We start from the raw sequence: 14800 nt of genomic DNA, 5'->3' as shown, positions 1-14800 counted from the left end.
ATATATATATATATATATATATATATATATATATATATGAAGATGTCTGCTCCTAAAATACCTTCTTCCTTTGTAGTTGAAACTGCTGCTATGTGGCTTGGCAGAAAAGAGATAATTTTCCCCCCATTGTTCTCATATTTTAGAAAGTGCGTAGGAAGATTGTTGCTGTTGCTACTTTTTAATTAATAGAGATAGTTAAGAATATGTAAATATTTGCAAATTAATCATCTATGTCATCCTAGTGGTTTATTTGTATTAAAATATGTCATGGTACAAATACCATCAGTTATTTTCCAGAGAAAATGGAAACAGTGTCACTGAGAGGACTCCAAGTCTCCTTTCATTGCAGAAATTATATTTACATTTATTATTTGGAAAGAAGCTATTACTAGTTTTCAGTAAGGCAAGCAAAATAGTCTGAGCAAGGAATCATGTGACTGATTGACATTTCAGAAACTCGTTTTACACTACATTTAACCAAAAAAATCTGTCTTTCCAGAGACTTTTGGTATCTCTGACTTAACTCATATGACAATAGGAAAGGCTTTACAGTATGAGTAGTGTTATAGGATGATTTTTGAGTTTTGAGAGAAGATGTTCAAAATGCCGTAAGTATATTTTTAAAATAGTGTTTCATATTTGCAACCAACTGTTCTTTAGATTATATTTTTGTGATAACTGTGACTTGATTTGTCTATGGCACTGTCAAAAACCACCCAGTGAATGGAAGGGCTAACTTTGAAGTTGCTATGTGAACCAGATATCAAATTTCCTAATTTGTTTTTGATCAAAATACTGACTGTAACAACATCAAAGATTTAGTGGCTAGTGTTTGCTATATAAATAGTTGGCTGGCTCCTATCAAGATCAGAGGTTCAAACTTGAAATAAATTGCGTTTTTGTAATGCTGCTTTTTGCAGGATAGAAAAGAGAACAGATATATACAGGATAAATTTTAAATGGCAAGTCTCAGTGTTATTATACAAAATCTGAGAAGAGTTCTCCATACCCAGCTACAGCCATCTTGTTATGTATGCTTGATTCCCATTCCCAGAATTAGCAAAATGCTCAGGGTAGGCCACATGGCTTTTAGGTTAGCATGGCACATAACTTGGGTCAAGAATTTTTGTTTTCCTAACATTATACAACGCAAACTGTTCAGTATTTGTTGAAAATAAATAATCTTCAGTTGTTATGAATTAAAATAGAATTCAATTGTAATTTTTAAAATCAGAGATTGTTACATGCGCCTTTTTTGACAAGCTGGAACTGTTCTGATAAGCAGGTGTTGCCCTCTTCTGGTGAATGCAGTAAACTTTTGATAATATATGGAAAGGCTGCTAAGGAGGATTATGAATGTGCCTGAAACTTCATTATGGTCTTTTTTTTTTTTTTTTTTTTTTCTGTCTGAAGCAAAAGCTGCAAATTCAGGAGAATCACCTGGAACAACCATTTCTGGTAAGAAAATCGGGACTTTACTGTTTGCTGCAATGTTTGTTGTTTCCAGTTAGGTAAATCTGTTTTTATCTGACGTGAGGCAGAAGTGTCATAATGTAAATGAGTTCCAACATTAAATGTTTTAATTGTTTATTTTTTGAAGAGAAAATTAATTTCTTCATTCTACTTTATAATGAAATCACTTACCTTATAGGATCACTTATGATTTGTGGCAGTGATGTTTGGGGGCGAAGTAGGTGCAAGTTGTTTGATCAGGAGCCCTTTGTCCAGTAACCTAAACAGTGAACAGTTTGCAGAGATGCCAAAGGAGAAACACTGTAGTGAGAGAGCTCCCTTACATCTCCTCCCACCTGAGCAGATGTGCATATGTCACTTCATGCAGTGTGGTATACTACACACATGCACACGCGCATACACAAACACGCACAAGACCACCGACTTCTGGGACCAGAGGTGATGAACATCATTTGTGAAAGCATTTTTTAAAACTTAATAATGTAGACACACAGAAACAGCTGTGTGAAAGCCAGTTGCTTTCTTGCTTAATGTATACTGACATATTGTGCTCTGGAGAGAAGCAATGATACAGACACAAACACACATGTTTTTGTTCTTTTACAGTTACAGTCTTTCTCTGGGAATGGTTCATCTTTAACAATTGCAGCCAATTCAATAGTTGTTGTAGTTTATACCAAGCCAAATAATACAGATGAAATCTGCACTTAGTTTTCACTCTGATTCCTCATATTTTGTCTGCTTTTTAGTTGCCTTAGAGAATCAGTTGTCTTCAGGATTGTACTTAAGAACCAAATATACTTAGCTTTTAGTCTGGAGTACGGAATTAAGAAGGGACTTTTGAAAAGGCTCAAAATGGCTCGTCTAGTTGAACTACACATGTAAGAAAGAAAAGCTCCCTTGGCTTTTCCAAGTAATGAAGTGAATTGCTTTTTTCATCTTGATATGCAACTGTCTATGCAGAGCCATCAAATTTTCATTATTGTACTTAAGATATTGCTTCTGCTAATGACAGTGATGATTTTAGTAGTTTGGAAAGCATAACATTATTCTGTTATGAAGCTACTCTGGCCTATTTTTAAAAAGTCACTAAGTTTTCATATTGGAGCGATATAAAGTGTTCCTCTTTGTACTCCTGCACTGGCACCTAAAATGCACTTACTAAGCACATCCTTCCTGAGCAATCCTAAAATTTTCTTCTGTTGTCTTAATGTAATTTTCTGGGTTTTTTTCTTTTGATGTAGCTGAAAAAAAAAAAAGTGCATCCTCATTCTATTTATATATGGTTACTGGCAAAAATAGATTTATTGGAGAGACAGTTTGCCAAACCCAATGTGTCATCTCTGCTCATGAGTGTTGTGAGTTCGTGCAGGAAAAAGATCCTTTGGGCTAAGCAGTTATTGCTATTGGATATGCAGATTCATTTCCATCTTCTAAAAGAATGAAACCAATAAAAGGAATTTATCTGAAGGAACTCGATTATCAGCTGTTTGTATTCAGATACTCAGATTTTTGAAATGATGTGAACATTATTTCAAATATTTATATTGAAATAATCTGAACATTATGAACAATGGAACATAAATAATATTTGGTTTCCCTTTGAGGGTTTGCATGCTTGATCTTTCCTTCTTCCCCAAAATTCATAGAAATAAAATATTAATACATTTTTTTCTTATTTTCTCTTTTTTTTTCCCCCCCAGAATCCTCTATTGTTACTTTTATTACCTATCCTATTAATCCTTCAGGCAAGATTTTATTAATGTTTCTCTTATTTAGATTTAGGTAGATTTAGATTTTTACTTTTTAGATTTTCATTTTAGTTTTATTGTTTTTACTGTTACTAATTTTTCTTCTTCAGATATGACTTCAGAGGAGACTACACAAACTGCAGGTGAGAATTAGCATGAAGAGAGTAAGGTCTGAAGGGAGATATTTGTTGCCTTTTTTAAAAAAAACCTGAGATTTGTTTTGTCCAAATTCTTTTTTTACATGATCTTAAAATTTGTATTTATCTCCAATCTGTATTTTAAGCCTGCATGGGTAGGGTTTTGAAGCATATTTAACTGACACCAAGCTGTTAACCTTTCTTTTCTATTCAAGATATTACATTGCTTACCAAAGACCAAAGTAGTTTATTGCTATATCTATAATGTTTTCTATACTTTCTGATACTATATAAAGTATTTTACAGAACTAAAATGTACACCCCATTCTTTAAAGACACTTACATGTTCTTGCAATGAATTACCAAATCGGATCGGTAAAGACTCAGTCAGAACTTGCTACCCCTTTTTTCCCTGATTGCATTTGAAAACAAGGATTAGGATCATCCCTTATCAGTAGAGATTCCTACTTGTCTATATAGGAGCTAGATATTCCCAGTCTGAAAGTAACTTAATTCTCTTATGTGTTTACACTTCTGGGAAGACAGAGTCTGAAGTAGAAATTAGGAAGCTTATTTTGTGACATGTATTTCATAGGCTTTTTTTTTTTTTTTTTTTTTTTTTTAACAGAAGCTCTTGACATCACTGATTATTACTCCACCCTAACACCAGGTAGGATTCATATGTCACCCCTGATGTTCTTTTATGCTCTTCAAAATCTAAGTGTGTGAGTTCAGGAAGTCTGCTCTCAAATATCTTTAATAGTATCTTTTTTTCCTGGTGTTATGTTGTGTTATATTAGCAGTTTGCATTGCTCTCCAGTCTGGTAGAAGGTCTAATTCTGCAGTGCTTGCTTAGATGGCCGCATATAGAAGAGTTTGATTATTTTGTACATCAGAGAAGCAGGTTACCACAAAGATGTAAGAAACATAATCTCAGGAACCATGCTTACTTAAAAAAAAAAAAATCCTCATGCTTTTTAGTAGGTTGAAGCAGGCTGAATCCCATCATGATGTTCTCAGGGCAGATTCAGTTTATTGGAGTAGTCGAAATTTAATTTTTTTATTATCCATGTAGCAGCCTGGTAGACCAATTAGAATGTGTTCACGCTGAATTAGTGCAAGTGGTAGAAGAACTGGCTTGGAGCCACACTGACTAGTATAATTTAACTGTGTGAATGTGACCTGCAGGAAGTTTGCTGCTGTGTTATCTGATGATCTCTGGGGGATGGAAACACTAGTGATTTTTGATCAGTCTTTTATCCTCCACGGTGCTTATCTTTTTTGTGCATTTTGGTGGCATGCAGAGATCCTAAGCGAGAGTAGGTGGCACACAAAAAAAAAAAAAAAAAAAAAAAAAAAAAAAAGGCAGATGCTACTCTTTAGTGTCACTCCTGGATTTTGTGTTGGGTTTTTATAAGTGTTGTTGTTCTTTTTGTAGTTAATAATTTTGACAAATTCAGTTATTTATGAACATTTTATATTTTTAAGGATTGTTTAAAAAAATAGTACTGATACCATTTTCATAACTATTTCACTGACAACTGCTAACACAAAAGGGAAGGCAAATTTATTTGAATCTAAATTGCTGTCCGAAAATTTTTTTTTCTAATCATTTGAATATTGCCACCAGCTCACAATCTGTACCCTCTGATGGCTGTTGATGGTGATAAAATGGATGAAACATCAAGCTATCACAGGCAGATGGTTGTACCACTGGAAAAGGAAAGAAATTTTTAAAATCCAGTCTCATTTGGTACTAGCTAATAACAGCAGAGAAAATAGCATTTGTTTTTCTGGTAATGAAGGCCAATCTATCTACTTAAGGGAGGAAAGTTGGGCTACCACATTGTTTTTATGAACAAGTGTATGAGTTTTGTCTTGGATGGAAATATATTTCCAGTCCTTTATTTTGATTTTGTACAACAGAGGGATCTGTTTACAGTACCCTTAATTTGGGATTACTGTTATTTCTTTGCAGTGTAGGTAGTATTAAAGATATGGGAGCAGCCAAAAGCTTGCTGTAACTAAAGATATGTTCTTCTAGATGAGGGTATACATGTTTGCTATCGTCATAGTTTGAATTCTATCAGGTACAACAGTTTTAGTTTCATGCTATCAGAAGTAGCTGTAGTAGGATCCTCAGAAGCGGATGATATGCTACCTAGTGATTGAATACTGTGGTATTTGAAGAGCTTAGTTATGTTGCGCTGATTTCTGTTTTATTTGGCTTTAAAAAAAAAAAAAAAGAAAAAGAAAAAATAGAGACCAGTTGCATGTCGGTCTTCTGAGGAAACTGTTACAGAAAATTAGTCCAAATTAATTAATCAAAACCCAGCATGTTTCACTCTGAATACTGTGTCTTGGAAAATGTCATGGTAAGTGCCCTGGAGAAGTGAAGCCTAGACAGTATGTGAAATATTTCTAAAAGGTAAAGACCTCTACGTTTGAAACATTGAAATTACTGTAAATATCTGTGTTTGTCAGTACTGGGTTTAAGCTCAACTTTTTTACTCACTAGATTTTTTTTCTGCCCCCCAAAAAATATCAGGAGAAACCATTTTATGCAACGTAACACATGTCTGCAATTTTTCAGGTTAGTGGTTTTCTTCTTCCTTTTTATAAAAAAACATGTCCAACTATTTTCTATTCTGAGTAATGAGGCAACTTTTAGTTGCTATGTGGAAGGTAACTCTAATAAATTTTCTTGCTAATTTAGAGAGATTTTGTGTAACCTCTAAAAAATGAATATGTCATGTGGGGGGTTTATTTAAAAGTAGTGTTTAGTCTATTGTATTTTTGATCTTTGGTTTCTTATTAAAGAATACACAGTTGCAGGTAAGAATTACAAACCCAAGAAAACAAGAAATTAGTATGCTATGGTACATGCTAATGTCTACTATATTGAGCCTAACTATCAAGAATAGAAGCTGGAGTAATGTTTAGGAGAATTATTGGAAAACCCTGCATATTTTAAAAGTGCAGTGTGACAGAATAGACAAACAATGGGAAATGGAAAGGGCAGTGATGTTCCCTTTATGTGTTCTAATACAAACATAGTGAAAGAAGATGATGTTAATACATGTTACTACCTTCCAAAACGCTTCAATAAATAGCTTCTGTGAGAAATGCTTAAGAAAATGAAGTCCTTTCTGGCAAGTACCCATATGCTGAATAGTCTGTAGATTAGAAAGAGGCAAAGTAAGTATGTGTCCCCCCTCTATAAATTTTCTCTACTGACTGACACAGTAGACTGCTAAGATGATTTGGGTGATGTCATGTATGCATTCCTGTACTAGTCTTTATCGCCTGCACTGAATGTGTGGCTGCAGGAAGAGAAGTGTTGTAGAAGTTCCTTTTTGTCTCCAAAATGGGCCTACCAGCTTTCAAGGACTTTTGAACGATGCTCTGAATGATGGTATCCTGAAAGTTCTTTAATAGTCAAGGGAATAAATTTCAGAGTATCACTTCGCTTTTACTCACACATTTTATTCTTGTTGTGGGAGTTGGAGTGCCATTAATAGTAATATGCAGTTCACTTTTTCTGTCAGGAAAAAAAAAACCCAAACAAACAAACTAGAAAGATTTTAGAGACAGCCAACTAAAATAAATATACAGAAAATAATGAAGGTATTGGACTAGTTCATTTGTGGAAACAGTACGTGAAGAGATGGAAGAACAATTGCAAAAATAGTGAATGATCAGAAGAGCTAGTTTAAGTGTTCATATTTCCCTACTGTTGTAGCACAAGACTGAATTTTTAAATTCTCAGATAATTTCTCCTTATGTGGTTTAGGATTGATTTTCTTAACTTTTTTTCTTTTTGGTTTTAGTGTTCTATGTGGGCAAGGTAGAACTTGACGCAACTCAAGAAAGTAACACGTCACTAAATGTTGAAATAGTAAGTGTTCTCTCTTTTAACTTTATTGTAAGTAAGGCTAATATTAGGTTCTTTGTCTACACTTAAAATCTGATGCCCTAACATTCTTATTATGGGGTTTTTTTATAGTTTTATTTTATTTCAAATACAGTTTGCAGTACAAATTAATATTTTTGATGGATGGATCTACTCTTTCTCTTAAACACCCACTTTGCAGCTAAATTTTAGAATTCCAGCTAAGTAAACTTCCTACAGTAAGGGCCTCTATTCTCTATAGTATATTCCTCTATAGGCTATATATAGCCACCAAAAGGAAGGGGAAGCCCTGGGAAGTCTAGAGACATGAACTGCCTATTTAAGAATTTACATTTGGGCAGATCTTCCTTTGGAGATTAATTTAGGCAGTTTACTTTAGAAAGTGAACATCATTAGATGGCAACAGTGTGGGCATAAATTAAGTTGGATTGCATCCTGGGAGTAATGTATGTTGATACTCTCATAAAAAGGTTATCATTCTATGCTTTTTGGCATGTGGTTAATCAGTTATTAATTTTGCAGTAGGCCTATGTGACTTGAGTGTGTCCACTTATACAACACAACAGATGTTTAAGAGAATGGTATCATGAAAAGCCAGGATCATATAGATTATTCAGTATAGAGATAATACTAAGAGAATGAGAATGGTTAGTCATTATAGATGGAAAACTGAAGAAAGGGGAAAATAAAAAAGGACATTAGCTTGTAAAGGACATTGTACCTTTCTCCTACACATCCCTGTCTGCACTCAGTCTGAGATTTCACTTGCCAATCTCTGCAAGCATGAAAGTAGTCAGCAAAATCACCACAGAGAGCTACTGCACAGGTGCACATGGAACACTGAGTTTTCACAGGGGTAGGCCCCTGGTGAAAGCCACCTCTGCATTGTGTTGCATTTCAGTGGTAATAATGCCTGCTGAAGCCGTCCTAGTGTATTAAGATTATGTCTACAGCTATTAGAAAAATTAATTTCCTTTCTCTTGAACCTCTTTTTGCACAATATTTCTTTGGTAATGTCAATACCATATATGTTAGATGATGTTTTCATCATGGTGCTTGCTGCTTGTGTGACATGTAACAATAACTGGTAATGATGGCAACCAGAAGAACAGAAGAATGCAGACCTCTAAAGGGCCTTTAGATAAACCTTAGTGTATCCTCTGGCCCTAGGGCTAGATCATACATATTTAGATCATTTCTACCATGTATTTTACCTCAGTTCTTGACTCCTTACTTTCAGGATTCTATGTTGTCTGTTACATAGTTCTATTATGGAGCTTGCACCATTGCTGCACTTACAGTTAGAAAGTTTGTTCAATGTCTGGTCTAAACTGTCCTTGTTGCAAACTAAGCCAAATTCCTCTTTTTCCAACATAAGATATGGTGAAGTCACTATCCTCTTGCCCATATCTTTCACAGATCAGATCCTGTTATTTGGTCTATACTAGATGAGCCAATTCCTTCCATAAGTTATGACAACAGTGTAATGATAAATATTTGTTGAAGTGTATTCATGAGAAAATGTGCCTCTTATCTTTGGAATTTTAGACTGTTAAAATGTGTGAAATGAACATGTTTCTTTTAAGGTGTACTGGGTCTGGCTGAGCTGGAATTGGTTTTCCCCTATAGCATCCCTCACGGTGCTGTGTTTTATGCTGGGACCTGGCAGGGTGTTGATGGCACCCTGGTGTTGTGGCTACTGCTGAGCAGTGCTTACACAGCACCAAGGCTCTCTCCGACATTTCCCCCTTAGTGGGACAGGGTGGGCAAGATACTGGGAGGGGACACAGCCAGGACAGCTGACCCCAACTGACCAAAGGGATATTCCAGACCATGTGACGTTTGCTCAGTATAAAGCTGGGAGAAAGGAGGAAGGGGTTGGGGTCATCCTTGGTCCCCCGAGGCAACCACTACATGTATGGGAGCCCTGCTCCTGAGAAGGCCCCACATCGACTGGTAATGGGAAATAGAGAATAAATCTGTTTTCTTATTTTTGCTTCCATGCACAGACCTTTGCTTTGCTTTGCTTAGATTAAAACTGCTTTTGTTTTACCCACAAGGGTCAGGTTTTTTTTTTCCCATCTTATTTTCTTTCCCCTCTTTGCCCTGTTGAGAAAAAAAAAAAAAAGAGGAAGAGGGGGGAAGTGATAGAGCAACTTGGTGGGTACCTGGCATTTAGCCAAGGTCAAACCACCACATAAGGCTAAAAATTACTGGTTTTACTTAGCTGTGGAATATTTGTTTCTAACAGATTAATAACATAACCATCAACAATCAAGTTACAAAATTAATTGCAATTCCAGCACCTACCCCACAAGAATTGAGGTAAGTAATTTTGAATAAGGATTGAAATCTTTATTATATTTGAAAAAAGTTGAAGTGAGACCTTCCATGTGGTTAGTAGACTCTTCATTTTGCATTATTCCTGCACTTAGTTGTAAGTTAGTGTTCTTTAACATAAAGTTCATATTGGTTAGAATAATCTTAAATGTACCATTAGAGTTTAAGAAATGTTCCACTTGCTGATTTTCTTTTAGGTCCTTCACTTTTCTTGGGGCTCAAACAAGGCCCAAAGGCCTTGTTATTTATATGCTGATGATCTTAACAATAGTAATAATAGTGATGATGATAGCAATAAGAACAATAATAATACCTGAGGACATGAGCTGTAGATTGTTGAGAATGCCAGTCTGGCTGCTGCTCTTGACGAATAAATGTTTTTTATAATTTCAGGGATTTGGTCTGCCTCTTAGAAAATTACTAAGAGAACTTTCATAGCTGCATGTTTTTTAATATGTATTCTTGCAGTCATATCTGTATTTTTATTTTGGTGTAGTTTCTTCTGTCACAGTCTTTAGAAGGAGAGATTTGAATGAGTGAATATTTACTGCTATTCCCAAAACTTACCCTGGAAATCAAAAAGATGTAACTGGCCAACAGGTCTTGTTTGTAGATGAAATACATATTTATTATTCATTCTATTTCTGTGGCTTTGAGTATAAATTTAGAATTCTGTTCCAAATCCTTGCTTGCCAAAAGGCGGCATTAAGATTTATCTGTTGCTCTTCAAAATAACTTTTAAAGATGTGGATTGACATTAAAATATGGGATGACAGAGGTGCCTAATAAAAGGCAGATGGTGATAGAGTGCCTAATAAAAGGCAACTTTTAAAATGTTTAATCCTTTGAAAAGTTGTTTTACAATATCAGAACGGGCATGATTTTTAAAAATCACTGTTCAACTGTGTTGTTTTTTTTTTTCTCAGTAATTGTTCTTTTCATCATATTGTTGTAATTATCTTTAGAAACATAACTAGAAATCTTCCATAATGGTATTTTTTTTATTTTAAAGAATTTCAGAGTTCAACAAAACCTTGCAAGCAGTAAGTGAGGTAAGATTACTAATTGTTGTTACTGTTTGGAAAACTTTTTTCCAACTTCTGATAATGTCATTATCTGAGTCCTGTTTTCTCCTGACAAAATGATTTTTTTCTATCTTCACTTGTCATTACAGTCCTCTGTTATGGAATGCAGTGCAGAAAACCAGAGGTTTGTTGTTAATTTTTAAAATGCTCATATATTTAAAAGCTCATATATTGTTTTGTGATATATCGAGTATGAATGGCTATGTAACAGAAGAAAAACCAAATGTTCTAAGAAGTTAAGTTTGAGAAACAGGCTGGAGAAATATACGCAGGCTGACAAAGAAATTCTGATCCCATTATTCTCCTAATATTGGTGATATTTTTTTTTAAAGAAAACTGTATTGCTTTTCATTAATCTTCTGGTGAAGCACAGTCTTGCCTGCCATATTTCTTCTGTATCTTTGTATTAATTGAGTCACGTAGCAACTTAACCACTAAGGCTATAGGATTTGGGACCACCAAACTTCCAGAGCTTATGAGTACAATGCAATCTTTATGACAGAATTGCTTCAGACATCCCAAGTTGCTGTTCTTCAGCTTGGGAAGCCAGCCATCCTCATGGTAGGGGAAGCCTGAGAAAGTAACCAGTTCAGAGTCTGAAAACCATGAGGTATCAGAATGCCAAGGCTGCTCCACAGAGGTGATCCTGGAAACCCTGAAATGTAGATAATGTCTGTCAATTTAATTGCTACTCAACCACTAAATTGCTGGTCCTTTAAATTGATCAGCTTGGAAACACTGTATTCTAAAACAAAAAATGGAACTTCCTTTCCCCAAATACTTGAATTTGGGGTTTAACTTCCTGGGTTAAAAGAAAAGTCCAAAATGCTCAAATAGTAATAGACAGTCAGATCACACCTTCATGTCATATACTGGCAGTAGTTACGGTACTATTTTCATTGTTGTTAGCTGGAAAGAATCTTCACTTCATGGTTGATGTGTTGCCTTTTCATTCAACTGTGTGTTTGAGTTTTCTGAATGTGAAGAATTCTTACTGTAGGTTTGCTAGTTTAGGCAGGGTTTCAAGTCATGGAACCATAACTGTAAATGTGTAGTTACATGCTTATTTGGGTCATTTAAGTTCTCTCTGGAGTCAACAGAGAGAACACTAGATCTCCCCAGGTGCTGGAGATTTCATATACACTGACATAGCCACTTAGAAGACTTGCTAGTTCCTTTCTGGAGTTTCTTTACAGTAACAGTGGAGATTGCATTATTATATTTACAAAATTATTATTCAACTCTTTAATAGCTAACATTCATTAGAGAAGACTTCATTTAAGAATCAGCAGCGTCTGTAGAGAGAAGAGGAAATAAGCTGCCATAAACTGATGTATTACTATTCTATTTAGCCTGGCTTTAATGTTTTATGTGCATTAAAAATATCCCCAAATCTGAAAGACCCTAGGAAAAATGTGCTTTCACACTTATCATTTATGCTAATATGCCTTCACTTAGCATTTGATGTCAATTTCATGCATTGTAAAGATGAGGCAGATCTGTTTCTTCAGTCTAAAGCTTTTTCTTCTCATTATAGTATACACTGCAATTTCATAGTGAAGCTGGCTGAGAGACAGAATATAAGCAGTTTAACAGACAAAGTAAAAATAAGCCAACTTGGTAAGTTATGCTTTATACACAGTCTCATCACAGTTACCCTTTCAGATTAAATTTCTTATCTTTACATGTGACCCCCAAGTAGCTAAAAGAAAAGACTGTTACTTAATTTTAGATACAATTTTTTTTTGTTGTTGAACAATATAAATATATCAAAAATGCAGCTTTATGATTTTTGGGTGGAGAGGGGGAAGATAGAAATATGTTTAAAAAACCTTTGGTATAGAATTGCTGACTACATTAATAAAGCAGACCTTGAAAGGATTAGGTGTAAAATTACTTGAGAACATAAATGAGTTACTGAAATGGCAATCTGAATTGAAAGGCTTATAAAGTAGCCACACTTTCTTAGTGATATTGTGAGTAACTTAGTGACGGAGTGGTGACTCATACCATTTGTCTCTCTGTTTAGAGAGACAAAGGTATAACTTTGCATTTTGGTTTGTTTACAATAACAAAAAGAGAAATCTGTACTTGTTAGGCATTGAACAAAAATCTAGGGGTATTGCATTATTCTGACTGGTCCAGATCTGTTTTGCAAATGTCATTTCAGAAAAAAACTCCATTATGCAATAAACACTATTTTTTTAAAAACATAAAACATGCCTATTTGAATATCCTACCTAACAGTATTAGCGATTTTTGTGCTTCAGGATAAAATAGGTTAATGCTTCTTTGTCATCTCAGAAAGGTGCTGCTGTTCATCACTGAAGTATTGTTTCTTGACTGCTGAGGAATTACAAATGTAGTAAGTATAAGTACTAAATTTCCTAAGGCATTAATAGAGTCAACTTCCATATTGCAGTGTAATAGCCAGGAAGGACTCCACAAGAACAACCTGACAGTCATTTTCCTGTACAGCTCCCTCCCTATTCCTCCTCTTCCCCTGCCCTCCCATCTCTTTCCTTTCATTTTTTTTTTCTCCCCTGAGGCAGATAGTTTTTGTGTTCATCATCAGGTCACCTCCAGAATAGGCAGCAAAAGCAGTAGTAGTATTTATCGACTTGCTAGTTAACAACTACAGCAAAATAGAATGCAAGAACCCTCAAAATGTTATGGAATTCATATTTGTTACTGGAGCGTGAAACATCCAATCTGATTGATTTAAAAATACACATTATTAGTAGTATGTCCATATCATTCATATATATTCCAATGCTGTAACTTGTTTTCTTTAAAAATATGAACAATGTTAAATTTAACATGCATTTCTATGCTTTTTCTTTTTTTTTTTTTTTTTGCAGTAATATACAAGTGCCACCTCATTCTGTATGGGTTCCTTTCCCTCGCTCTCCTCTCCCTAAAAAGACTTTCCCCCAGTCTAATACTTTTATTTCCCCCACTAAGCTTTCTACCAAACAAAGCCCCACAGTTAGACCACTGATCCCGCCATTCACAGAAATTACTTTTTCTGAAACTCTCTCCACATCTCCCACTACAAATCCTCTCTCTGAAACTTTCACCACATTTACTACTGAAACTTATTCTGAAACTTCTGAAACTTCTGAAACTTCCACAAGTGTTGCCACTACACTTTCCTCTTCTGAGTCCCTTGCTCAACCTACCATGCCAACTTTTCCTTCCATAACTTCTAATAAATCTGTAGCTATTTCCACACCTGCATCAAAATCTGTCACTAATGCTTCTTTCTCAATTAAATCTGATGCTGCATATCTTAGCAAGCCCGTTAGAATAATTTCTTCTTCTGTAGGTTTCACTAAACATTCTGCAGTTTCCTCTTCTGAGCTTCCCCCCAAACCTGCAACAGCAATTCCCCACTTTGAGACTACCACCAAATCTGTTGCACAAATTCATCCTGCTACAGATTCAACCCAACCTGATTCTGGTATCAAAAATGTTACTACAGCACCTCTTCTTCCCCTTACTCCTTTCACAATAACTTTGACCCCTGCTGTTACTCCTGTCAACCGTTCTGTCTCAACTTCTCATCCTCGTTCTACTACTGATGACCATGGTAGCCTGCCTAATGGGAGCACAGGTAAATATGACAAGTAAAATGATATTTTTTTTTAATGCAATATACTGAATTTGCTTTTAAACTTTATTAAACAACATTATATATCTAACTGTGACCTTCTAGTTACTGTGAAAAACCTGAGACAACTCTCACGAGGTGTATACTTATTTTAAAATATGTTCTGATACCTTTGGCCATGATGACTGATACCTCACCCTACAAACTTGTTGGTAACTGTGATAGATACTCTGCCAACTTCCCAACAGGTACCTTTGGCAGAAAAAATTAAGTCACGGAGCCAGGTAGCCATGTTTTTTACTACACTAGTATTTAAAATATTACAAATCAATGGTAGATCTTCTTTAAAACATTGCTATTGATTAGGAATAGTTTTAGTGGCTGTATATTTTCCTAGGAAGACTATACACATCTTTACAAGCTTCTTTTTAAATTGCTGACCTTATCTTGATTTTACTCTACTTTCAGGCATTCAGTGGCTAAAAATC

The 14800-nt window shown here is 35.1% G+C and overlaps 1 protein-coding gene across 1 annotated transcript in view; it reads left to right on the top strand.

Moving 5' to 3' along the window:
• Positions 1-14800, top strand: part of ADGRG2 (adhesion G protein-coupled receptor G2) — a 48893-nt gene that overhangs the window by 16922 nt on the left and 17171 nt on the right. The window contains exons 3-13 of the mRNA XM_026847404.1: positions 1420-1458; positions 3335-3367; positions 3990-4031; positions 5910-5954; positions 7192-7259; positions 9526-9599; positions 10627-10666; positions 10789-10823; positions 12237-12319; positions 13004-13064; positions 13561-14315. Of these exons, the coding sequence (XP_026703205.1) occupies positions 1420-1458; positions 3335-3367; positions 3990-4031; positions 5910-5954; positions 7192-7259; positions 9526-9599; positions 10627-10666; positions 10789-10823; positions 12237-12319; positions 13004-13064; positions 13561-14315 (1275 nt within the window). The remainder of the gene's footprint in view (positions 1-1419; positions 1459-3334; positions 3368-3989; positions 4032-5909; positions 5955-7191; positions 7260-9525; positions 9600-10626; positions 10667-10788; positions 10824-12236; positions 12320-13003; positions 13065-13560; positions 14316-14800) is intronic.

This window comes from Athene cunicularia, assembly GCF_003259725.1.
Source record: "Athene cunicularia isolate RWA chromosome 1 unlocalized genomic scaffold, athCun1 chr1_part1, whole genome shotgun sequence".
In the NCBI taxonomy this organism is placed as follows: Eukaryota; Metazoa; Chordata; class Aves; order Strigiformes; family Strigidae; genus Athene; species Athene cunicularia.
The sequence above is the reverse complement of the archived record's forward strand: the minus strand, read 5'-3'. Positions and strand labels throughout refer to the sequence as shown.